Source organism: Oncorhynchus tshawytscha, linkage group LG06, assembly GCF_018296145.1.
Source record: "Oncorhynchus tshawytscha isolate Ot180627B linkage group LG06, Otsh_v2.0, whole genome shotgun sequence".
NCBI classification, from domain to species: Eukaryota; Metazoa; Chordata; class Actinopteri; order Salmoniformes; family Salmonidae; genus Oncorhynchus; species Oncorhynchus tshawytscha.
In genome coordinates this window covers 56,482,852-56,507,719 of record NC_056434.1, presented here as the reverse complement: position 1 = coordinate 56,507,719, position 24,868 = coordinate 56,482,852, and the positions used below count along the sequence as shown (strand labels likewise).

Sequence of the window (24,868 nt, the reverse complement as noted above, 5' to 3'; positions counted from 1 at the left end):
ATGACCATCAGCGTACCGCTGATGTGGTGGCATTCATACAGAACGCAGTTTTGGAGTAGCCTTGTCACCGTAACTCAGCGGTCATGCAGAATTTGACAACGGTCATAACTGGTAACTGCCGGTGTGGCTGTAATACGGTCACCTTAACAGCCCTATTGGCGCGTCTTCATCCTCCACTGACAGGGGTGTTGGAGGGAAAGAGAGCAACAACACTCATCCCTGTCCATCAGGCTCCACTCAGAGTGGAGGCTGGGAGAGAAGGGGTGAGAGAAAGAGGGAGCGAGCAGAAAAGAACAGTGTGTGCGTTGTAAATATTTTGTGTATGAAAGACAGACTGCAGTATATGTTCTTCTGCAGGTGTGCTCAGGTGTGTGTGTGTGTACAAGTGTTTGTGTGCAAAATAGAGATTTCATCTGAAAGAAAGAATACAGTATTTTGTATTTGTGTGTGCATATGACAACTTCTACAGAAGCCCATACAGTAGTGTAAAGACAGTAGTACTGACCTGTCCCAGCAGGAGGAGCTGGTCAGCACACTTCTTGGTGTGTTCATAACTGGACCTCTTCACCTCCTGTAGATGGACTCGCTCCAACTGGAACCTCTGTTACAACACAAAGAGAGCGAGATTTAGAGATGAGAGAGAAAGAGGACGAGATGGAGAGATTATTATTTAACCTTTACTTATCCAGATTTGTATCATTGAAATAAAAATCTATTTTACAAGAGAGACCTGTTTCAAGATGGCAGCCATCAACAGTTACTAAAGTTACACATATATAGTAAAGGTACATTCAATTACGTTACAAACAAAACATAGCAAACGCAATCCTCATGTCACGTGGTACGAGTGGCAATCACAATTGTCATCTACATATTTATCGACCAACCTCCTCTTAAATTCCCGAAATATAATATATTTTTTAGGCCTGGTGAGATTGTTCATGAGATCATTACACGAGTAGAGATGGTGAAGAAGAGAAAGTATGAGAGACAGGAGATGGAGAGTAAGAAGGTAAAGGGATAGAGACTAGGTAAAGAGAACATGTCATTACATTTTGTTTAAATATTCAAGAATCGTTATTCTATTGCACTGCCAAGCTCCATCAGACATTTATATTCCGCACCAACCCATCACAATGATTGCATTTAATGTTCACTGCAGGATAATTGATGAAACAGACAAATGCATGAAAGTGTTTTCAGAACAAAGAAGAAAAGTAATAAAATCTAGAATTATATTGTCTAGTGGATAGACTCGATGGATTTTCCAAAACACAAGAGCTAATCAGAGTATTATAAGAGGACTGAGGAGAAGACACTGGGCAGAAGAAGTGCTGTGTACCAAACATTACCTAGTTAAATAAAGGATAAATAAAAATACATAAAATACCAAAGTTCTCTATGACAACTAAGGGGATAGTGCTAAACACACATGTTCACTGCAGGTAAATGTAGTGTTCAGAACATGTTGGTGCAACAGTTGAAAATGGACAGAGGAAGAGAGGCTGTTTTGGTGCCATCATCATCATCATCATCATCTTCCCCATCTGCTACACCATCTTAGTTAACCTGCTAAAGCTAAAGAAGAGAGCAAAAGTGTGGAGGCGAGCTGAGCCTGTTGAAGCGAGCCTGAACTAAGAGACTGAATTTTGACAGAGATTGAAAATTGTCTTGTTACTTGAAGTTGACCTTTGCTTATTGTCTACGTTCAGGGGGGGATCTGTTTTAACATGTTCTGACCACAGTCCTGCCATGACTCTCCTGTGATGATCCAAAGGACCAGGTTACAGTGGATCAGCTCTACAGAGCTCTCTCTCTCCCGTAGAGGGGGAGAGGGATGGATGTCTCTTTTTTTATGACACCTCGATCGTAAACCATAGGCAGCAGACGATTCCTTTTGTGGCCTAATTTGGGCAAATGGAATGTCTCTGTGTTACATTAGAGTTTACCGCCCAAGAACTTCAACATCAAACCATGGACACTGGGATATTGGGACATATGAGAGATGGAATATGGAAAATTAACGTCTATTTTGGGATGTCATTAAAAGTTGCATGAAGACGTTATAACGAAAACATTGTAACTTGAAGAATTTTCATACGGTGTATGTCATGTTTACATGCTTTGCGTTGTGTGGAAAATATCCAGGATAAAGGGAATCTTTTGTGACGATAAGATTCTGATTTTATTTCTCTAACGAGATCATAGTAAATTGTGATACCTTGTCTCTTAACTAGCTACACCCCAGACAGCGTGTCAGCAAGACGTTAACACCCCCTTTCTACCCGAGTGTATAAAGCATTTTAGTTAAGAATGAACATATCAGAATAGAAGGGCCACAAGCTGCAGCTGAGGTCTACAATTAGTCACAACCCCGAAATGCAACACGAGTTTGAAGAAGACAAAGGAACCTCATAACAATCAATGATACAGTTGAGTACTGAGTACTGTATCTAAGGTGATGAATTTCAGCAGGACCATACGGTTCTTCTCTTCAAATCATTGTTTGTCTCCACGGCTTTTATCACCAATCTGGGATCATCGACACGACTGATTAGCTGTCCTCAGGAGACCACTCTTCCTGAACGAGTGCAAATAAACAGACAACTAAGAAGGACAATATGACATATTGTGGACAATCAGACTTACACCCGAGAACGAAGGAGAAGGCCATTCAAAGAACAAGGCCTCTGTCGAACCCTTATCACCAAGCTGAACCTGGCCCACGAAGGCCTGGGCCCAAAAGAGATACACCAACAAAGCCATTCAACGCGTAAAAAAAAGTCCCCTTTTCAGTCTTTCAAAGATAATTTGTCAAATCCAAATGACTTCACAGATCTTCATTATAAAGGTTTTAAACACTGTGAACCATAAACAATTAATGAACATGCACCTGTGGAACGTCGTTAAGACACTAACAGCTTACAGACGGTAGGCAATTAAGGTCACAGTTATGAAAACTTATGAAGACAGCACTACAAGGAGACGGGACAGACAGCTGATCGTTTCCGCAGTGGCAGACCATGTGTAACAACAGCTGTACAGGATCGGTACATCCGAACATCACACCTGCGGGACAGGTACAGGATGGCAACAACTGCCCGAGTTACACCAGGAATGTACAATCCCTCCATCAGTACTCAGACTGTCCACAATAGGCTGAGAGAGGCTGGACTAAGGGCTTGTAGGCCTGTTGTAAGGCAGGTCCTCACCAGACATCACCATCAAAAACGTCACATATGGGCACAAACCCACCATCACTGGACCAGACAGGACTGGCAAAAAGTGCTCTTCACTGATGAGTTGCGGTTTTGTCTCACCAGGGGTGATGGTCAGATTCACGTTTATCATCGAAGGAAGGAGTGTTATACCGAGGCCTGTACTCTGGAGCGGGATCGATTTGGAGATGGAGGGTCCGTCATGGTCTGGGGCGGGGTGTCACAGCATCATCGGACTGAGCTTGTTGTCATTGCAGGCAATCTCAATAATGTGCGTAACAGGGAAGATATCCTCCTCCCTCATGTGGTACCCTTCCTGCAGGCTCATCCTGACATGACCCTCCAGCATGACAATGCCACCAGCCATACTGCTTGTTCTGTGCATGATTTCCTGCAAGACAGGAATGTCAGTGTTCTGCCATGGCCAGCGTAGAGCCTGGGTCTCAATCCCATTGAGCATGTCTGGGACCTGTTGGATTGGAGGGCGAGGGCTATGGCCATTCCACCCAAAAAGGTCTGGGAACTTGCAGGTGCCTTGGTGGAAGAGTGGGGTAACATCTCACCGCAAGAACTGGCAAATCTGGTGTAGTCCATGAGGAGGAGATGCACTGCAGTACTTCATGCAGCTGGCGGCCACACCAGATACTGACCGTTACTTTTGATTTTGATTTGAACCCCCCTTTGTTCAGGGACACATTATTCAATTTGTCTAAGGAACTTGTTCAGTTTGTGTCAGTTGTTGAATCTTATGGTCATACAAATATTTACACGTTAAGTTTGCTGAAAATAAACGCAGTTGACAGTGAGGACGTTTCTTTTTTTTCTGAGTTTACATACATTACTTCTTACCCATAAGATCGGCAGTTTGGGGCAAGGTATTAGGGCTAAACGAAGCGTAGTTTACAAATGTATCCAAGTGTTGTTTCTCTCTCGTTCTATATTTCCATCTTGGGTAACCTGTGTCATATCTTGGGTAACCAGTGTCCGCTAGGGACTTGTATTACGCTTCTATTCAATAACCTATACCGTATGTATATATGTGTATCTTATGTTATCACTTAGCTTATTAGTGAATAAATAACCAAATCAATTTGTGTGGTACGGAATGGTCAGTGAGACCCGGGTTTGTGCGGATTGACGAGTCTACGATCTTCAGAATGAGACTGATATGAGGAAATTATTAACTGATGAGTGGTATGATATCTATATATTCTTGATTTAATTCGGGAAATGGTAAATCATGAAACAAACTTTTCCCATGGTGCCCCAAATTGCTAATGAGTTAATTGTTACATGATTAATTTCATCGAGTAATAAACATAGTAGGTAATTATTCGATGAATAGCAGTCATCACATGAATGATAATGGACTGTCATGACGTGACTGTTTTAAAATTTGTGAAGTCGATGGAGGTTTGTTTGGTGTTACATCGACACTCCATTACTTTAAATTTAGTGGAGACAATGGAGGGTGTTAAGTGTTATATTCACACTCAATCACTTTGAAAAAGGTGGAGATGGTGGAGTGTGGCTAGGACTGAAGTGTGTTTCCATAGGAGGCAGCCCAATTTCATTATAAAAGGGAGAAGTAGAATGATGGATATTCATTCTTCTTCTTTTGGATGTTGTGGGCGGTGGAGGCTGGTGAGGCGGACCTGTGGGAGAGCAGGCTCATTGTGGTGGTTGGAGTGGAGTTAACTGTCAAACGTGGTGTCCATGTTTGGTACCGTTCTGTTTGTTCCGGCCAATGCAGTGGGCCCATCGTCTTATGGCTCCTTTCACCGGCCTCCACTGCTGGTGAGTATTCTTTGGCAGTTTTACTTAAAACGCTGGGGAGCTAGTTACGCATGTCTGTCTTTACTTTTTGAGGGAAAATGTACTTGATACGATTGTGATGCCCTGGATAAGAGCATCTGCTAAATGACTAAAATGTCAAAGGTAACTAGAGCTTTTATTCAATTCAGAGATTAATTCTGTGTCAACCACCTGCTTTGGACATAAAACCAAATACAAATAATAATATTTGTCTTATTGTTCAGTAGGTTTAAAAGCCTTCCATAGGCATAGACTGTCAGTGTCCTCTCATTAGGCTCATGTTATGGTGATTTTGGAATACTCTGACAAATGTATTTTTGACTGAAAGCTCATCACATCTTACCTAATATTGCAGATAATTTTTCTTCATGTTGATATTAGTGGGCAATGGGCATGTAGCTGAAGTGTCTCAGTGTAGGAGTGCCGATCTTGGATCAGTTTTGCCTTTTAGATAACAAGGAATAACATTGTGGGGGTCCTGATCCTAGATCAGCACTCCAACTCCGAGAAGCTTGATCTATACAGCCCATGGACTATGATATGACTTGACACTAGTGAACAATGGACAGTGTACCAGCAGCACTTGTGCTCCGAGTCTTTCATCATTGTCTACTTTCATCTCATGGGCATGGCATCAGAGGAATAAGACTTATTTCAACATTTAAAGGGGAGGGGAGAAACCGGTCTGGCTCTCACAGATGTTGACCAGACAAATAAAAACCAGACATTATTGTTACACTTTCAAGCATTGAAGTGATTTTTCTAGGGAAACAGTTCTGGTATTTGAGAAGGCTATTTGATGAACAACTACCAGTCAACAGAAAAAGCTTTCTTAATTGGTTTATGTGTCAATGCCATTTCTTATGATAATACGTATTGTTAAATTACACTGTGAACATGGAAATATACGGAACAAAAATAAATGCAATATGCAACAACTTAAAAGATTTGACTGAGGTACAAATCATATGAAGAAATCAGTCAATTGAAATGCATTAGGCCCTAATCTATGGATTTCACATGACTGATAGGCATCTGTTGGTCACAGACACTTAAAAAAAAAAATGCTTCCCAATGGGCCTTGCTTCCCAATGGGCCTTAGGATTTTGTCAGGGTATTTCTGTCCATTCAAACTGCCATCAACAAAATGCAATTGTGTTAGATGTCCATAGCTTAAGCCTGCCCATACCATAACTTCCCCGACACCACGGGGCACTCTGTTCACAACGTTAACATCAGCAAACGGCTTGCCCACATGATGCCATACACGTGGTCTGCGGTTGTGAGGCCAGTTCGATGTATTGCCAAATTATCCAAAATGACGTTAGAGGCGGCTAATGGTAGAGAAATTAACATTAAATTCTCTGGCAAGAGCTCTGGTGGACATTCCTGCAGTCAGCATGCCAATTACATGCTCCCTCAAATCTTGAGACATCTGTGGCATTGTGTTGTGTGACAAAACTGCACATTTTAGAGCTGCCTTTTATTGTCCCCCAGCACAAGGTGCATCAGTGTAATGATCATGCTATTTAATCAGCTTCTTAATATGCCACACCTGTCAGGTGGATGGATTATCTTGGCAAAGGAGAAATGCTCACTTACAGGGATGTAAACAAATGTGTGCACAACATTTGAGAGAAATATTTTTTGTGTGCAGATGGAACATTTCTGGGATCTTTTATTTGGTCTCATGAAACATGGGGCCTACACTTTACATGTTGCTTTTATATTTTTGTTTAGTGTACAATCCAAGATTGATATTTTCTAGGCCCTAAAAAAAGAATGTTGGTCGAAATCTCCATTAGACAGACCGACAGAAGAAAGTGACGCTCATGAAGGCCCAAATGCACCATCTCTGATTAAAAAGTATTCTCCATCAACTTGGCAACTGAGAAGCGGGTGGATCACAGCTGAGTCTGGTTGTCACGTGGTTGCCATGTCACCCAGTCATGCGACAGACACAACAGAGACATGCCAATCAATGAATTTAGCACACCTCCTGAATCCTAACCCTCCTGTGCCCAAAATGGCAGCTTATTCCCTATATAGTGCAAGTGCACTAATTTTGACTTGGGGCACAAACAGCTCTGGTAAAAAGTAGTACATTATAAAGGGAATAGGGTGCAATTTGGGATACACACAGAGAGGATCCAATCAATTATTGAGGTTGAAAAAATCCACCCGCCTTGCTGGATTGTTTCTCAGGGCACTCTTCTCTTCTCCATCCAACTATTCAGTTTTCAACTAAGCCCTACACTCCTATTTTTTTCTCCTCCCTCATCTCCTCTGCAAAGGCAAAGGGATACTGGAAATTACAGAGCACACCACAAACAAGGGACGAGGGAGGGCAGTCGGCGGTTTGTGTGACTGTGTGTATTAACCGGTCAAAACTGCCGACTCGGCAGAATGGCTGAGGTCACAGGGACTGTCTGCTAGAGGAATTACTATGTGGTCTGGGGCCAATACAACCTGTGGTGTTGACAGTTTGACAAATGTAATGGTATATACCCATTAACTCTCAAACACTGATGCCCACCTCCTTGGACGTTAACTAGAATAAATCCCTTGTAGAGACAACACATTGATTTGTTAGACGAGTGGATGCTGGTGTCACTTTAAATTGGAGGATGGGCTGATTGCAATTCCTGGAATGGAATCCACATTAATTTAATTCCCGCCTTCAATGAGCCTGTTCTCCAATTTCTCCCTCAACTAGCTTCCAGTGTGTTATACAAGGCATACTGCCTAATAAAAAAAAACGTCCTAACGTCCATTTGTCCATTCTTTCGCTCACCTGGAAGTAGAAGCTCTCACACAGGGTGTCGTGGTAGATGTCCAGGTGGCCCTGTGGGGTGGCCTGGGTCCCCTCGGCTGGGGTCTGGCCCTCGGGGACGGGCACACTGAGGTGGCGAGCCTGGGCGAACGACTGGAGGTAGTGGGCTGCCACCGTCCAGAACTGCAGGTCTGACTCGTCCCCAAACAGCCTGCATTGGGACACAACCATACCAGTGTTCATTAGGCACGAAACAAAATAAAACGGAAACAGGAAAGGATTACCTGTGAGTGTCCATTAAGGAACCCCTTGATTTGTTTTACATTGCAATTTTTTTTTTGTTGCTAGGGTGTGCCAAAACAGGGATGCACTACCAGGGGCTCTGATGAGAAACGCTCGTTTTTGTTTGCAAAACGTCCTGGTACAGTGCGTCCTAATGAAGACCCTGATTGCACTTGGTTTTGAAACGTTCGTTGTGACAGCAAAAATGGATCAACCACTAATGACCGCACCACATGACCAGTTCTGCATGAAACCATCCCCACATCAATTTGTCATTCTACTCCATCTTTCTGCTAAATGCTTTTTAAACATTTTCACAGTGCAATATCTAACCGTTGCTAGGCTACCCCACTTCACTAGCAAAGGGGTACAAGAACATCAAACCACTATTGTAAAGTTTAATGTGAGTACAAGAACCTTCTGAACATCGGAAGAAAAGACACCTTAATGTGCATTTGTCTTCTGAAAAGGAGAGTCCTTGGGGATTCTCGGGCTTGGTGGGTTTAGAACAGTCAAAAATGGTTAAAAACATGAATCATAGTTCAGAGCAGATTGCTTCTGCAGGTTTATGTAAGCTTGAGGGTGTAAAGTTAAGTTTAGACAAAGCTAGATCTCCTGACTTAGCACTAATGGTTGGAGCTCAATGTGACATTCAAATCTCCCTGCCATCCTATTTGAGCCAATATGACACCAATGTCGTAGGCTATTAATTTAAACAAGGATATACCTGATGATATCAGGCCATATACATTAAAGCTGTGTCACGACAGGCCCTTGGGGGGAGGATCATAGGCGCCACCTCTATCCAGTTTTATGACGGTCATAAAAACCTGCAGGAAACCTCTCTCCCCCCACTCTCAGAAATGGAAGTTAAATCCCTTTGTTACCACAAAGAGAGACATTGCAGTACGGTAACATCAAAAGGTTGAATAATTAAACAGTATTTCTGTATTCCAAACATTTGAAATGGTCTGTGTGTATTTAAAGAACAATCCTGTCGAATGTGTTAATAATTTATGATGTAGCTAAAGACGGTATGGGTATAATTGTCAGTGATCAGATCCACATTCAAATGTGGGGATACGTATATGATTAAATATGAAACTATATGTGAGAATATATAATGTGGTATATAATGTGGCCTTCTAAATGAGAGAATTGTTTTTCATATGAAGTCTTAACCAAGTCAGTGGCCACGCCCCCATGAGCACAGACATTGCATCGGCGTCATGGAACGCCCCCATTTCTCAGGCCCAGAAACTAGAATATGCATATAATTCTCCGATTAGGATAGAAAACTCTAAAGTTTCAAACTGTCAAAATATTGTCTGTGAGTATAACAGAACTGATATTGCAGGCGAAAACCTGAGGAAAATCCAACAAGGAAGTGCTGATTTTCCTGAAAGCTCTCTGTTCCATTGGATGCCTTGCCTCCATTTAAAGGGATATTAACCAGATTCCTTTTCCTATGGCTTCCTCAAGCTGTGAACAGTCTTTAGACATAGTTTCAGGCTTTCATTTTGAAAAATGAGCGAGAAAGAATCCATTGCGTCAGTTGATGGCTGGGTGCCAGCAGAGTTTTTCATGCGCAACAGCCATTTTCTCTCTCTCGCCTATGGAAGAAGCTACATTCCGGTTGACATATTATCGATTATATATTGTAAATTGGATTGAGAGGGTTGATTATAAAAAACATTTGACATCTTTCTACGCACTTTACGGATACTATTTGGAATTTATGTCTGCGAACATAACGCGCCAAACAAATGGAGGTATTTTGGATAGAAAAATAATCTTTATGGAACAAAAGGAACATTTATTGTGTAACTGGGAGTCTCGTGTGTGCAAACATCCGAAGATCAAAGGTAAGCGATTTAATTTATTGCTTTTCTGACTTTCGTGACCAATCTCTACTTGGCTGCTAGCTGTTTGTAATATTTTGTCTACTGAGAGAGATGTTCTCACATAAACGCTTGTTATGCTTTCGCCGAAAAGCTTTATTGAAATCTGACATGCCAAGTGGATTAACAATAAGCTAAGCTGTGTTTTGCTATATTGCACTTGTGATTTTATGTAAATTAAATATCTTTAGTCATTTAATTTGAATTTGGCGCTCTGCAATTGAGCCTATGTTGATGAAAATGATCCCTCTAACGGGATGGGTGCGTCAAGAACTTAAGGTGGGTTTTGGAGATTTTCTGTACTCACAAATACAGTCAATATGGAGTGACACAGTGTGGGGCTTAAAGACACACAGAGCCTGCAATAGTTACCTGCGTTCGAACCATCAAAGAACCGCCTCTGAAATATGTGATATTTGGCTTCTAAACGAGTTGGACAAATTGGGGTTTGGTGTCAGCATGTATCAGTTTGGTGTCAGTATGATATCTTATTGACTTGATGGCTGACTTATTGTCCGTTACCAATACATTTAAACAGTGATGAAACAACACCAAACGGACATGCTGAAATCAACACTGAAAGTGTTGGCAAATGGCATCACCGTAGTCTCTAGGCCGTGCCTAGAGGAGATGCCCCACTTGACCGTAGCTCCCTCGGTCTGAACACAGCGACCACCCTAATTGTAGGCCTGAAATGAAGCCTGACTAGTAGTGATTTAATGATGCTTTGGACATATTGCTGCCTCTGGGTCACAGAGACACGCCATTTTCGATGGGCTCATCGGGGGGAGGTTGGGTGGACATCAACGTGAAAAGATTGAATGTTCCCCTTCATATCCTAAAGGGGAAGTATGAACTTTACCATCAAATACGGCTGAAATCCAGAAATGTGCAGGCTTACATCATCACAGAAAGGGAAACAAATGGCATCAGCCTAGTCTCTAGGCCATGTCGAGTTCAAGGAGATGCCCCACTTGACCGTAGCTCGCTCGGTCTGACCGTAGTGAGTGTGCAAAAAAGTAGACCCAAAATGAAGCCTGCCCTACATTTGAGGTGCTTTTTGGTGACAATGGCAGAACCATTAAGGCTAATTCAACCACAGGAACGTTCCCAAGGTCCTCCCGATCTGTGAAAGCCTAACCTTGACCATGTGGAATTAACCCTTAACATATAAAACTGTCTTCAATGACAATCCATCAGGCCACTATGAGGATTACCTGTGCTGATTTTAAGCTTCCTGGAGCAACCAGAAGTGGTTAAATTGAACCTAAAAGTGCTTTTGATTTCACAAACTACAGTTAGTGAAAAACACTGCATTCAACCCTCTGTAAATCAGTCAGTTCTTAACGTAAGGAGTTAGGATTATGTAAGAGGATATGTGTTTACTTTTAGCTTCTGTGACAACCAGAAGCACCTTAAATTGGGGTCATAGGGGCTGTTTCGAAGTGTTATAAAGGTCACACACACCCACCCACCCAGGATGGAGTGACACAGTGTGGGGCTTACAAACACACAGAGCCTGCAATAGATACCTGCGTTCGAACCATCAAAGAACCGTCAGACCTAGAGCTCCGAAACTTTATAAACCTGTTCTAGAGCTTCATCTGGTAGTGCATGGTGAGTTATGTGGCTGTAGAAGGTTCCCAGACCGAGAAACAGCCTCGTCCATTTGCAATGTATTCAATTCATTTTTAACATCGCGAAAATGACGATATTTAGAAGAGACTGACCCTACACGTTTCTGGCTGATAGCTCATTCATGCATTTTTAGCATTAATTAAGGTCGTAGCTCGGGCTCCGAATGTGACCATTTTGGATTCGGGTCGCCTCAGTTTGGCATATACATAATGTCAGAACTGGACCCGCAGCTCGAATGTAACTATGTTTTTGCAGGTTTTTATATGGTTTTACAGAAGGCGATATGAATTGTGGGCCGGCTCTGAAATACGTGACAGTTGGCTTCTAAAATAGTTGGACAAAGTGAGTTTGGTGTTAGTATTATTGACTAATGGCTGACTTGATGGCAGTATAATATATTGGAATTGTACATTTTATATTGCAAGTGGACAGCGTACATTTCCAATGTTTTTAATTAGGGATTTACCATCACCAAATGGACAGGCTGAAATCAAGATCAACGAGTGATGGAGAGGAACCACTATCATTGCTCGGCCATCCCGAGTTCAACAAGCCAGTCAATTGGGCATTTCTACAGTATATTAGAGCATGTCTAATAGTTGGTAAATGCCCATTGTAATGCATTGTAAGTGGACAGTGTACATTTCCAATGTATTTAATAAGGTATTTACCATCACCAAATTGACAGGCTGAAAACAACACCAACGAGCGATTGGACAGTGTCCATTACACATACACTATATTGTCAGTGTGAACATGCCCTTCTGCAAGTTGCCAGTGTCCATTGACAAAATACACTGCTCAAAAAAATTAAGGGAACACTAAAATAACACATCCTAGATCTGAATGAATGAAATATTCTTATTAAATACTTTTTTCTTTACATAATTGAATGTGCTGACAACAAAATCAAACAAAAATGATCAATGGAAATCAAATTTATCAACCCATGGAGGTCTGGATTTGGAGTCACACTCCAAATTAAAGTGGAAAACCACACTACAGGCTGATCCAACTTTGATGTAAATGTCCTTAAAACAAGTCAAAACGAGGCTCAGTAGTGTGTGTGGCCTCCATGTGCCTGTGTGACCTCCCTACAACGCCTGGGCATGCTCCTGATGAGGTGGCGGATGGTCTCCTGAGGGATCTCCTCCCAGACCTGGACTAAAGCATCCGCCAACTCCTGGATAGTCTGTGGTGCAACGTGGCGTTGGTGGATGGAGCGAGACATGATGTCCCAGATGTGCTCAATTGCATTCAGGTCTGGGGAACGGGCGGGCCAGTCCATAGCATCAATGCCATCCTCTTGCAGGAACTGCTGACACACTCCAGCCACATGAGGTCTAGCATTGTCTGGCATTAGGAGGAACCCAGGGCCAACCGACCAGCATATGGTCTCACAAGGGGTCTGAGGATCTCATCTCGGTACCTAATGGCAGTCAGGCTAACTCTGGCAAGCACATGGAGGGCTGTGCGCCCCCCCCCCCCAACCCAAAGAAATGCCACCCCACACCATGATTGACCCACCGCCAAACCGGTCATGCTGGAGGATGTTGCAGGCAGCAGAACTTTCTCCACGGCGTCTCCAGACTCTGTCACGTCTGTCACGTGGTCAGTGTGAACCTGCTTTCATCTGTGAAGAGCACAGGGCGCCAGTGGCGAATTTGCCAATCTTGGTGTTCTCTGGCAAATGCCAAACGTCCGGCACGGTGTTGGGCTGTAAGCACAAACCACACCTGTGGACATCGGGCCCTCATACCACCCTCATGGAGTCTGTTGCAGACACATGCACTTTTGTGGCCTGCTGGAGGTCATTTTGCAGGGCTCTGGCAGTGCTCCTCCTTGCACAAAGGTGGAGGTAGCGGTCCTGCTGCTGGGTTGTTGCCCAACTACGGCCTCCTCCACGTCTCCTGATGTACTGGCCTGTCTTCTGGTAGCGCCTCCATGCTCTGGACACAACGCTGACAGACACAGCAAACCTTCTTGCCACAGCTCGCATTGATGTGTCATCCTGGATGAGCTGCACTACCTGAGCTACTTGTGTGGGTTGTAGACTCAGTCTCATGCTACCACTAGAGTGAAAGCACCGCCAGCATTCAAAAGTGACCAAAACACCAGCCAGGAAGCATAGGAACTGAGTAGTGGTCTGTGGTCCCCACCTGCAGAACCACTCCTTTATTGGGGGTGTCTTGCTAATTGCCTATAATTTCCACCTGTTGTCGATTCAATTTGCACAACAGCATGTGAAATTGTCAATCAGTGTTGCTTCCTAAGTGGACAGTTTGATTTCACAGAAGTGTGATTGACTTGGAGTTATATTGTGTTGTTTAAGTGTTCCCTTTATTTTTTTAAGCAGTGTATATCCATAAGGACTTCCCATTATGACATGGACATGCTGAATCAACACCAACGAGAAATTCTGACTTCCTATGATCAAATATGACACATATACCTTCTAGGTTGATTCAGGGCTTAACAGTGATATATTTATCATTTGGTCAGTATATGCCACTGGGACATGGTTCACTGACTTTTGGGTTTAGAAGCCAACTTCCTATGATCATATATGGCAAATGGACAAACTCAATAAAATAAGACAAAAGTATGTCCATATGGTTACTACATACGTATAATTGACAACCCCCCCTACACTTTTTATGACGTTTAAAACGTTTGGGGGGAAAAAAATGAGATTTTGACATTTTCACCCTTGAGACCTGAATTTGTGACCATTTCCCATATGAAATCCTACGGTGGAGCGCGCTCACCCCCGATGGGATTTCTGGTTTATGACACTTGGCATTTGCAATGTTCCGATTGCAATATGGTCTTGATAAACTGCCGTCCATTAGAGTGGTATTTGCGGTCGTGTAGATGGTTCGCCCAATGCCAATAAGATGACACTCATTTTTGTCCATTTTTTGGGGGTCTCCTTTACCGGTTTAACAGAACACATAGGGTGTTCTTTATTGGAAGCCTCTTCAACAATATCCAAAGTATCAGGAAAACCCCAGGGCAGCTGTTTAGGCATATTCATTTTTTCTATCTTTACTAATGTCATGCCACGGCCTTGAGTAAAGCCAATGTGTATGAATGCGGATGACTCAACACTAAAAAATGTCAGCTACTACAGCGAGTGAAATCCCTGCACACTTAACAAAGAGCTGCAGTTAGTTTCAGAATGGGTGGGCAAAGGTTAAGCTATTCCTAAATATTTCAAATGACATTGTTTTTAGGATAAATAATTCATGAAACATTTAACCTCAACTAAATATTGTAATAAATAACGTGGAAATTGGGCAAGTTGAAGTGACTAAACTGCTTGGAATAGCACTGGATTGTAAAATGTCATGGTCAAAACAAGTTGATACAACATTAGCTAAAATGGGCCAAGTCTGTCCATAATAAAGCACTGCTCTGCCTTTTTAAAAACTATATCAACACAGCAGGTACTACACAGGCTCTAGTTTTGTCACAAAGAGGGACCTCGGAAAATAACAATTGGCTCAAAACAGGTTGGCACGGCTAGCCCTTAAAAAAATGATTATAAAAATGTTTGACATGTTTCTGTGGACATTATGGAGACTATTTGGAATTTCTGTCTGCGTTGTCGTGACCGCTCTTTCCTGTGGATTTCTGAACATAACGCGACAAACAAACGTCTGTATTTTGGGTATAAAAATAATCTTTATGGAACAAAAGGAACATTTGTTGTGTAACTGGGAGTCTTGTGAGTGAAAACATCCGAAGATCATCAAAGGTAAACGGTTAATTTGAGTGCTTTTCTGATTTTCGTGATCAAGCTTCCTGATTCTAAGTGTACATAATGCTACGCTAGGCTATCGATAAACTTACACAAACGCTTGGATTGCTTTCACTGTAAAGCATAATTTCAAAATCTGAGGCGACAGGTGGATTAACAAAAGACTAAGCTGTGTTTTGCAATATTGCACTTGTGATTTCATGAATATTAATATTTTTTAGTAATATTATTTGAATGTAGCGCTATGCTATTCAGCTGTTGCTGACGAAAATGATCACGCGACAGGGATGGGTAGCGTCAAGAAGTTAAATGTACACGGAGCGCTAAAATTAATAATATGCAGGTACAGTGAATTCAGAAAGTAATAAAAACCCTATACTTTCTCCATATATTGTTACGTTACAGCCTTATTCTGAAATTGATTAAATTGTTTTTCCCTCAAACTACACACAATACCCCATAACGACAAAGCAGACAGGTTTTTAGACATTTTTGCAAATGTATAAATAAAAAAAGAGAACATCACATTTACATAAGAATTTAGACCCTTTACAAAGTACTTTATTGAAGCACCTTTGGCAGCGATTACAGCCTCGAATCTAATGGGTATGCCGCTACAAGCTTGACACACCTGTATTTTCTCCCATTCACTCAAGGATATTCAGAGACTTGTCCCGAAGCCACTCCTGTGTTGTCCTGGCTGTATGCTTAGGGTCGTCATACTGGAGGACTGTACGACTGTCGTTGTACTGGAACCCAGTGTGAGGTCCTGAGTGCTCTGGAGCTGGTTTTCATCAAGGAACACTCTGTACTTTTCTCTGCTCATCTTTCCCTTGATCCTGACTAGTCTCCCAGTCCCTGCTGCTGAAAAACCTCCCCACAGCATGATGCTGCCACCATCATGCTTCACCGTAGGGATGGTCCCAGGTTTCCTCCAGAAGTGACACTTGGCATTCAGGCCAAAGAGTTCAATCATGGTTTCAACAGACCAAAGACTATTATTTCTCATGGTCAGAGTCATTTAGGTGCCTTTTGGCAAACTCCAAGTGGGCTGTCATGTGCCTTTTAGTGAGGACAGGCTTCCGTCTGGCCACTCTAGGCCTGATTTGTGGAGTGCTGCAGAGATGGTTGTCCTTCTGGAAGGTTCTCCCATCTCCACAGAGGAACTCTGAAGCTCTGTCATTAGTCATTGGTTATTGGTCAACTCCCTGACCAAGGCCCTTGCTCAGTTTGGCTGGGTGGCCAGCTCTAGGAAGAGTCTTGGTGGTTCCAAATGTCTTCCATTTAAGAATAATGGAGGCCACTGTGTTGTTGGGGCCCTTCAATGCTGCAGACATTTTTTGGTACCCTTCCTCAGATCTACGCCTCAACACAATCCTGTATCGGAGCTTCATTGACAATCCCTTTGACCTCATGATTTGGTTATGGCTCTGACATGCACTGTCAACTGTGGGACCTTGAAAATAGTGTTTGGTACTTATTTTTCAGAGTAAATAATTCACAGGCAGTAAATAAGCTTTAACCAAGTTTAATTCTTCCCAAAGGTTGTGTACAGCTGAAATTCAGACAAGCCAACATTTCTCCCATCACAGAAAAACAGTAGAATTCGGAAGTTTACATACACCTTAGCCAAATACATTTTGGGTAGCCTTCCACAAGCTTTCCACAATAAGTTGGGTGAATTTGGACCATTCTTCCTGACAGAGCCGGTGTAACTGAGTCAGGTTTTTAGGCCTCCTTGCTCACACACGCTTTTTCAGTTCTGCCCACACATTTTCTATAGGATTGAGGTCAGGGATTTGTGATGGCCACTCTAATACCTTGACTTTGCTGTCCTTAAAACCTCTTAAAGATCGGGTCTTTTTTTTCAACGTTTTGTTAAAAATCGCGCAAAATTTCAACGTCCTGCTACTCATGCCAGGAATATAGTACATGCATATGATTAGTATGTGTGGATAGAAAACACTCTGAAGTTTCTAAAACTAGTTAAATCATGTCTGTGACTATAACAGAACGTGTGGATCAGGCAAAAGCCCAAGGAAAACTGTTCACAAAAAAAAAATATATATATCCTTCCGCCAGTTGCCTGTATTGTCTATGGCAAGGGAAAATAGATAACGACCAGTTTACAATGCCTACAGCTTCCACACGATGTCGCCAGTACTGTCTTTTGCTTTGAAGTTAATCCTTGGTGAGATGAGAAATAGGCACTTCCTGTTATCGAGTACACAGCTGGAAGTTTTGAGAGAGAGAAAATGGAGCATAATTTCAAGAATTGCTGCTATTGAATACAGATCGCCCCGTGATCAATTTGATCGATTATTAACGTTTACTAATACCTAAAGTTGGTTTACAAAAGTAGTTTGAAGTGTTTCGTCAAAGTTTATCGGCAACTTTTTTAATAAAAAAAAAATTACGTTGCGTTTTGTAAAGCTGCTTTTTCCTGGATCAGACGGGCTTCGTAAATGGACATTTTGGGTATACATGGACGGATTTAATCGAAAAAAAGACCCAATTGTGATGTTTATGGGACATATAGGAGTGCCAACAAAGAAGCTCGTCAAAGGTAATGAATGTTTTATATTTTACGCTACGCTAATTCCTTTGTTTACGTCTTTTTCCGGTATTGCGGGGGGGTGCATGCTATCAGATAATGGCTTCTCATGCTTTCGCGGAAAAGCATTTTAAAAATCTGACATGTTGGCTAGATTCACAACGAGTGTAGCTTTAATTGAGTACCCTGCATGTGTGTTTTAATGAAAGTTTGAGTTTTAGCGAGTACTATGAGCATCTGGCGTTGCGCATTTCCATTTCCTGTTGGCTATGTGAGACGCCGACGTCTCACCTTGCCCTAAGCCATTTTGTCACAACTTTGGAAGTTTGCTTGGGGTCCATTTGGAAGACGCATTTGAGACCAAGCTTTAACTTCCTGCCTGACTGATGTCTTCAGAAGTTGCTTCAATATATCTGCATAATTGTCCCCCTCATGATTCCATCTATTTTGTGAAGTGCACCAGTCCCTCCTGCATTAAAGCACCCCCTCAACATGATGTTTCCACACCCGCGCTTCACGGTTGGGATTATGTTCTTCAGCTTGCAAGCTTCCCCCCTTTTCAACCAAACATAACGATGATCATTATGGCCAAACAGTTCTATTTTTGTTTCACCAGACCAGAGGACATGTCTCCAAAAAGTATGATCTTTGTCCAAAGAGCAGTGGCTTCTTCCTTGCTGAGCGACCTTTCAGGTTATGTTGATATAGGACTCGTTTTACTGTGGATATAGATACTTTTGTACCTGTTTCCTCCAGCATCTTCACAAGGTCCTTTGCTATTGTTCTGGGATTGATTTGCACATTTCGCACCAAAGTTTATTCCTCTCTAGGAGACAGATACCTGAATTCCTGAGAGGTATGACAGCTGCGTGGTCCCATGGTGTTTATACTTGTGTACTATTGTTTGTACAGATGACCGTGGTACCTTCAGGCGTTTGGAAATTGCTCCCAAGGATGATCCAGACGTCTGGAGGTCTACAATTTCTTTGAGGTCTTGGCTGATTTCATTTGATTTTCCCATGATGTCAAGCTAAGAGGCACTGAGTTTGAAGGTAGGCCTTGAAATACTTCCACAGGTACACCTCCATTTGACTCAAATGTTGTCAATTAGCCTATCAGAAGCTTCTAAAGCCATGACATAATTTTGGGGAATTTTCCAAGCTGTTTAAAACTTCTTGTAACTAGGGGGCAGTATTTTCATTTTTGGAAAAATAACGTTCCCAGAGTAAACAGGCTATTTTGTCAGGACAATATGCTAGAATATGCATATAATTGACAGCTTAGGATAGAAAACACTCTAAAGTTTCCAAAACTGTAAAAATATTGTCTGTGAGTATAACAGAACTGATATTGCAGGCGAAAGCCTGAGAAAAATGCAATCCGGAAGTGACTCATGTTTTGAAAGCTCTGCGTTCTGATGCGTCCCTATTGAGCAGTGAATGGGCTATCAACCAGATTCCTTTTTCTACGTATTCCCCAAGGTGTCTACAGCATTTTGACGTAGTTTCACACATTTATGTTGAAGAATGAGCGTAAGCGACTATATTGCGTAAGTGGTCACCTGATGGCTCTGAGTGATTCTTGCGTAAAATACAGAGGCAGCCATTTTTCCTCTCGGTCCTACTGAAAAGCCAATTGTCCCGGTGGATATATTATCGAATAGATATTTGAAAAAAAACCTTGAGGATTTATTATAAACAACGTTTGCCATGTTTCTGTCGATATTATGGAGCTAATTTGTAATATGTTTCGGTGTTTTCGTGAACGCAATTTCCGGTCGATTTCTCAGCCAAACGTGAAGAACAAACGGAGCTATTTCGCCTACAAAAATAATATTTTTGGAAAATAGGAACATTTGCTATCTAACTGGGAGTCTCGTGAGTGAAAACATCCAAAGCTCATCAAAGGTAAACAATTTAATTTGATTGCTTTTCTGATTTTCGTGACCAAGTTGCCTACTGCTAGCTGGACATAATGCTATGCTAGGCTATCGATAAACTTACACAAATGCTTGTCTTGCTTTGGCTGTAAAGCATATTTTCAAAATCTGAGATGACAGGGTGATTAACAAAAGGCTTACTAGGCAAGTCAGTTAAGAACAAATTCTTATTTTCAATGACGGCCTAGGAACAGTCGGTTAACTGCCTGTTCAGGGGCAGAACGACAGATTTGTACCTTGTCAGCTCGGGGATTCGAACTTGCAACCTTTCGGTTACTAGTCCAACACTCCAACCACTAGGCTACCCTGCCGCCCCAGATGATGACAACGATCCCGGACACGGGATGGGTAGTTACAATTAAAGGCACAGTTAACTTAGTGCATGTAAAATTCTGACCCACTGGAATTGTGATAGAGTGAATTACAAGTGAAATGATCTGTGTGTAAACAATTGTTGGAAAATTATACTTGTGTCATGCACAAGGTAGATGTCCTCACCGACTTGCCAAAACTATAGTTTGTTAACAAGAAATTTGTTGGTAGTTGAAAAACTAGTTTTAATGACTCCAACCTAAGTGTATGTAAACTTCTGACTTCAACTGTATATATCCCACTTAAGACATTCCTCCTCTCCAATCCTTACATATTATGGTTCTACAAGGAAAGAGTAGCAGGATACTAAACCCTTATTACTCCCTTCAGGGGATCTGACCTCAACCACTCCTTCACCTAATCCACAGATGTCCATCTGTCTCCCCTATATCAACACGTTACTCTCCTCCAGTCCACCCACAACACATTCTAAAGCCATCTGTCTTTCTATAGAGAACCATTAACATCTGACATAAAACCCAGTCTCTTTCACTCCTTATATTCTATGCTTCTTCTCTATCATTTATTTAATATCTCAATGTTCAAAATGTTGAATCCAACAATAGACCGGTGTGTGCCTTTCCAAATTTTGTCCAATCAATTGAATTTACCACAGGTGGACTCCAATCAAGTTGTATAAACATCTCAAGGATGATCAATAGGATGCACCTGAGCTCAATTTCGATTCTCATAGCAAAGGGTCTGAATATGAATGTAAATAGGCCATTTGTTTATTTTTCTTGCTAAAATGTCTAAAAACCTGTGTTCGCCTTGTTATTATGGGATATTGTGTGTAGATTGATGTATTTAATCAATTTTAGTCAAAGGGTCTGAATACTTTTGAATGCACTGTATATCTTTCATGGCTCAAAGTGGAGGAGAAATTGACTTCATCCCTACTTGTTTTTGTTAGAAGTGTTGACATGCTGAATGCACAGAGGTGTCTGTTAACGTCTTTCAGCTAGGGGGCACTATTTTTATGTTTGGAAAAATAACGTTGCCAATGTAAAAGGCCTATTTCTCAGGCCCATATGCTAGAATATGCAAATAACTGACAGATTAGGATAGAAAACACTCGAAAGTTTCCAAAACTGTCCAAATATTGTCTGTGAGTATAACAGAACTGATATTGCAGGTGAAACCTGAGAAAAATCAAACCAGGAAGTGGCTTCTATTTTGAAAGCTCCATGTTCCATAGCCTGCCTTCGCTGCATTTAAAGGGATATCAACCAGATTCCTTTTCACATCGCTTCTGCAAGGTGCCAACAGTCTTCAGACATAGTTTCAGGCTTTTATTTTGAAAAATAAGCGAAAAAGATAATATCGCGTCGGTGGATAGCTGGGTGTTCCCATGAGTTTTGCAAGCGCAACACAGTGGGGCAGCCATTGACTCTCCCTCTCCTACTGAAAAAGAGATAGTCCCGGATGATATATTATCGATTATATATTTTAAAAACCTGAGGATTGATTATAAAAAACGTTTGACATGTGTCTGTGGACATTACGGATACTATTTGGAATTTTCGTCTGCGTTGTCGTGACCGCTCGAGCCTGTGGATTTCTGAACATACCTCCGTTTGTTTGCCGCGTTATTTTGGATATAAAAATAATCTTTATGGAACAAAAGGAATATTTATTGTTTAACTGGGAGTCTCGTGAGTGAAAACATTCGAAGATCATCAAAGGTAAGCAATTCATTTTATTGCTTTTCTGATTTTCGTGACCAAGCTACTTTGATGCTAGGTGTTCATAATGTTTTGTCTAGTGATCGATAAACTTAAACGCTTGGATTGCTTTCGCTGTTAAGCATATTTTCAAAATCTGACGCGACAGGTGGATTAACAAAATGCTAAGCTGTGTTGTGCTATATTGCACTTGTGATTTCATGAATATAAATATTTTTAGTAATATTATTTGAATGTGGCGCTATGCAATTCAGCGCTTGTTGATGACAATTATCCCACTAATGGGAAAAGTAGTGTCAAGAAGTTAATGTGTTGTGAAAAGTGTTAAGAAATGTAATGTCATGTAATATTTTAAACGGTATACAACTGCCTTAATGTCACTGGACCCCAGAAAAAGTGGCATTGGCAGCAGCTAATGGGGATCCGTAATAAGAAAAATACACAGGTAAGCTAACGGTTACAGAAATCAGGAATGCAGACAGGCTCCATAGACCTCTATGTGTGTCAAATAAACACTAAAGTCAAGGTTGGTCACCTGTCTTTTCTAGTGTGTGGATTTTGTTTTTGACTACTAATATCATATCTCTGGATGCATAAGACTCACAGTTCAATGCCCAATTATAATAACCTGCAGAGGGACAAATAAAAAAAAGTGCCAACCAAAGCTGACGGGTATTGGGTGAAGTTGCCCCTAAATGTTGATCTTGGATCAGTTTTGAATTTCCCCAACTAATGGTTAAGGTTAGGATTAGGGGAAGGCATGCTGTTCCTAGATCTGTACCTAAACAAAACTTAACCTCAGAGCACAAGGAGGGGTGGGGTGTGTTTTGAGGGGACTGCAGGGCTACTTACAATGTCCATACTAGCCCACTACTTACAATACAAGCTGTGTGGCCAATAAATTGCTTCATACTAAGTGGTATGATAGTGTGGATATGTTGACAGGGACAGGAGGATGGGAGAACAGGACAAGTTTTGTGCAGTGATGCCCGCTCCCTCCCTCACTCACCGAGACACCAGGAGGCAGCGTTGTAGCAGGTTGAGCTCGGGATCCAGCAAGACGCTTTTCATGTCACTGGGGAGCAAATCAAGGATCACGGAATCACATCACAACACAGAAACAGACAGACACAGATTAGGCTTCTCAGGCTCTTAACTAACAGCAGGCACAGTCTGGCACACACACATGCGCATGCACACCAAGATACAATCACACACAAATACACACAACTATGCAGGACATCTAGACAAAAAGAATACCAGGAAACCTGGCTTCCACTGCTGGAGCAATCTGGATATCTACATTTGCTTCTCACACAGACAATGTGAGTGCATGCGTGTGTGACAGACATGCTGATAAATAGACCCCCATCACCAAATGTTGCTGTCACTTCATGTGTGAAAAAAACAAGGATGTCGTTCTTTATGACAAATGCTTTAAATAGTAGCATTGACATATGTGTGTGTGTATGAGCGAGCGCATGTGAGAGTTTGTTGAAGAGCGATCACTCACTTGGACATGGAGTTGAGCTGTTCCTGGATCAGGCCCTTAATCTCATGTTTTTCAGTGTAATCCCTACAGAGAAAGAGACAAGGCCCAGATTTACAACATGTCTCAGAATAGAAGTGCTGATCAAGGATCAGGTCCACATTTTATGATCTAAAAGACAATACTTAGATCAACATTGTGTTTGGTCCCAGACCATTGAATTAGGAATTATAATACCAGAATATTAGAATAAGTAATTTAATAGGACCTCTATAAAATGTACAGTTCAAATAATGTGTATCATATTAAAATTGTCCTGGGGTCAGATTGATATAGCGCCTCAAACCCGTACGTACACCCAGAGTGAAAATGAAGTGAAATAATCATTGCTATTATGCAAGTAAACATTTGGCTGTACTGTTTACACCTTCAGTAGAGACCCATCCACTGAGCAAGACTTAGCAAAATATTGATATATAAAATTAATATTGATGTGTGTGGTCGTAACATGATTTTGTGATATACCACAACAATATCATGTGACCGTATCAAGTATCTACCACATAAATATATGGCGCATTCATCTGTTTATGTACTGTACAAGCGCACCACACTCCGGTATCAACTCAGGTTGCATGGCCTTAACTTATGTATGGAATACTATGTGATAAGTGCATGTGTAACAGCATATAAAGTTTGCTAACGTTCTGGTGTGAAGGCATTTGGGCAGTGGTGTAAAGTACTTCAGTAAAAATACTTTAAAGTACTACTTAAGTATTTTTTGGCGGTATATGTACAGTTGTGGCCAAAAGTTTTGAGAATGAAACTATGAATTTTCACAGTCTGCTGCCTCAGTTTGTAGGATGGCAATTTGCATATACTCCAGAATGTTATGAAGAGTGATCAGATGAATTGAAGTTCCTATTTGCCATGAAAATTAACTGAATCCCCCAAAAACATTCCCTGCATTTCAGCCCTGCCACAAAAGGACCAGCTGACATCATGTCAGTGATCCTCTCCTTAACACGTGTGAGTGTTGACGAGGACAAGGCTGGAGATCACTCTGTCATGCTGATCGAGTTCGAATAATAAACTGGAAGCTTCAAAAGGAGGGTGGTGCTTGGAATCATTGTTCTTCCTACTTCAACCATGGTTACCTGCAAGGAAACATGTGCCATCATCATTGCTTTGCACAAAAAGGGCTTCACAGGCAAGGATATTTCTGCCAGTAAGATTGCACCTAAATCAACCATTTATCAGATCATCAAGAACATCAAGGAGAGCGGTTCAATTGTTGTGAAGAAGGCTTCAGGGCACCCAAGAAAGTCCAGCAAGCGCCAGGACCGTCTCCTAAAGTTGATTCAGCTGCGGGATAGGGGCACCACCAGTACAGAGCTTGCTCAGGAATGGCATCAGGCAGGTGTGAGTGCATCTGCACG

At 41.8% G+C, this 24,868-nt stretch overlaps 1 protein-coding gene across 2 annotated transcripts in view; it reads right to left on the bottom strand.

Moving 5' to 3' along the window:
* wdr11 (WD repeat domain 11) overlaps positions 1-24,868 on the bottom strand; it is a 162,255-nt gene that overhangs the window by 21,197 nt on the left and 116,190 nt on the right. For both annotated transcript variants that reach the window (XM_024424247.2, XM_042323426.1), the window contains exons 21-24: positions 23,454-23,516; positions 22,950-23,015; positions 7,828-8,017; positions 506-601 (exon numbers count right to left, since the gene is read on the bottom strand). In XM_024424247.2, the coding sequence (XP_024280015.1) occupies positions 506-601; positions 7,828-8,017; positions 22,950-23,015; positions 23,454-23,516 (415 nt within the window). The remainder of the gene's footprint in view (positions 1-505; positions 602-7,827; positions 8,018-22,949; positions 23,016-23,453; positions 23,517-24,868) is intronic.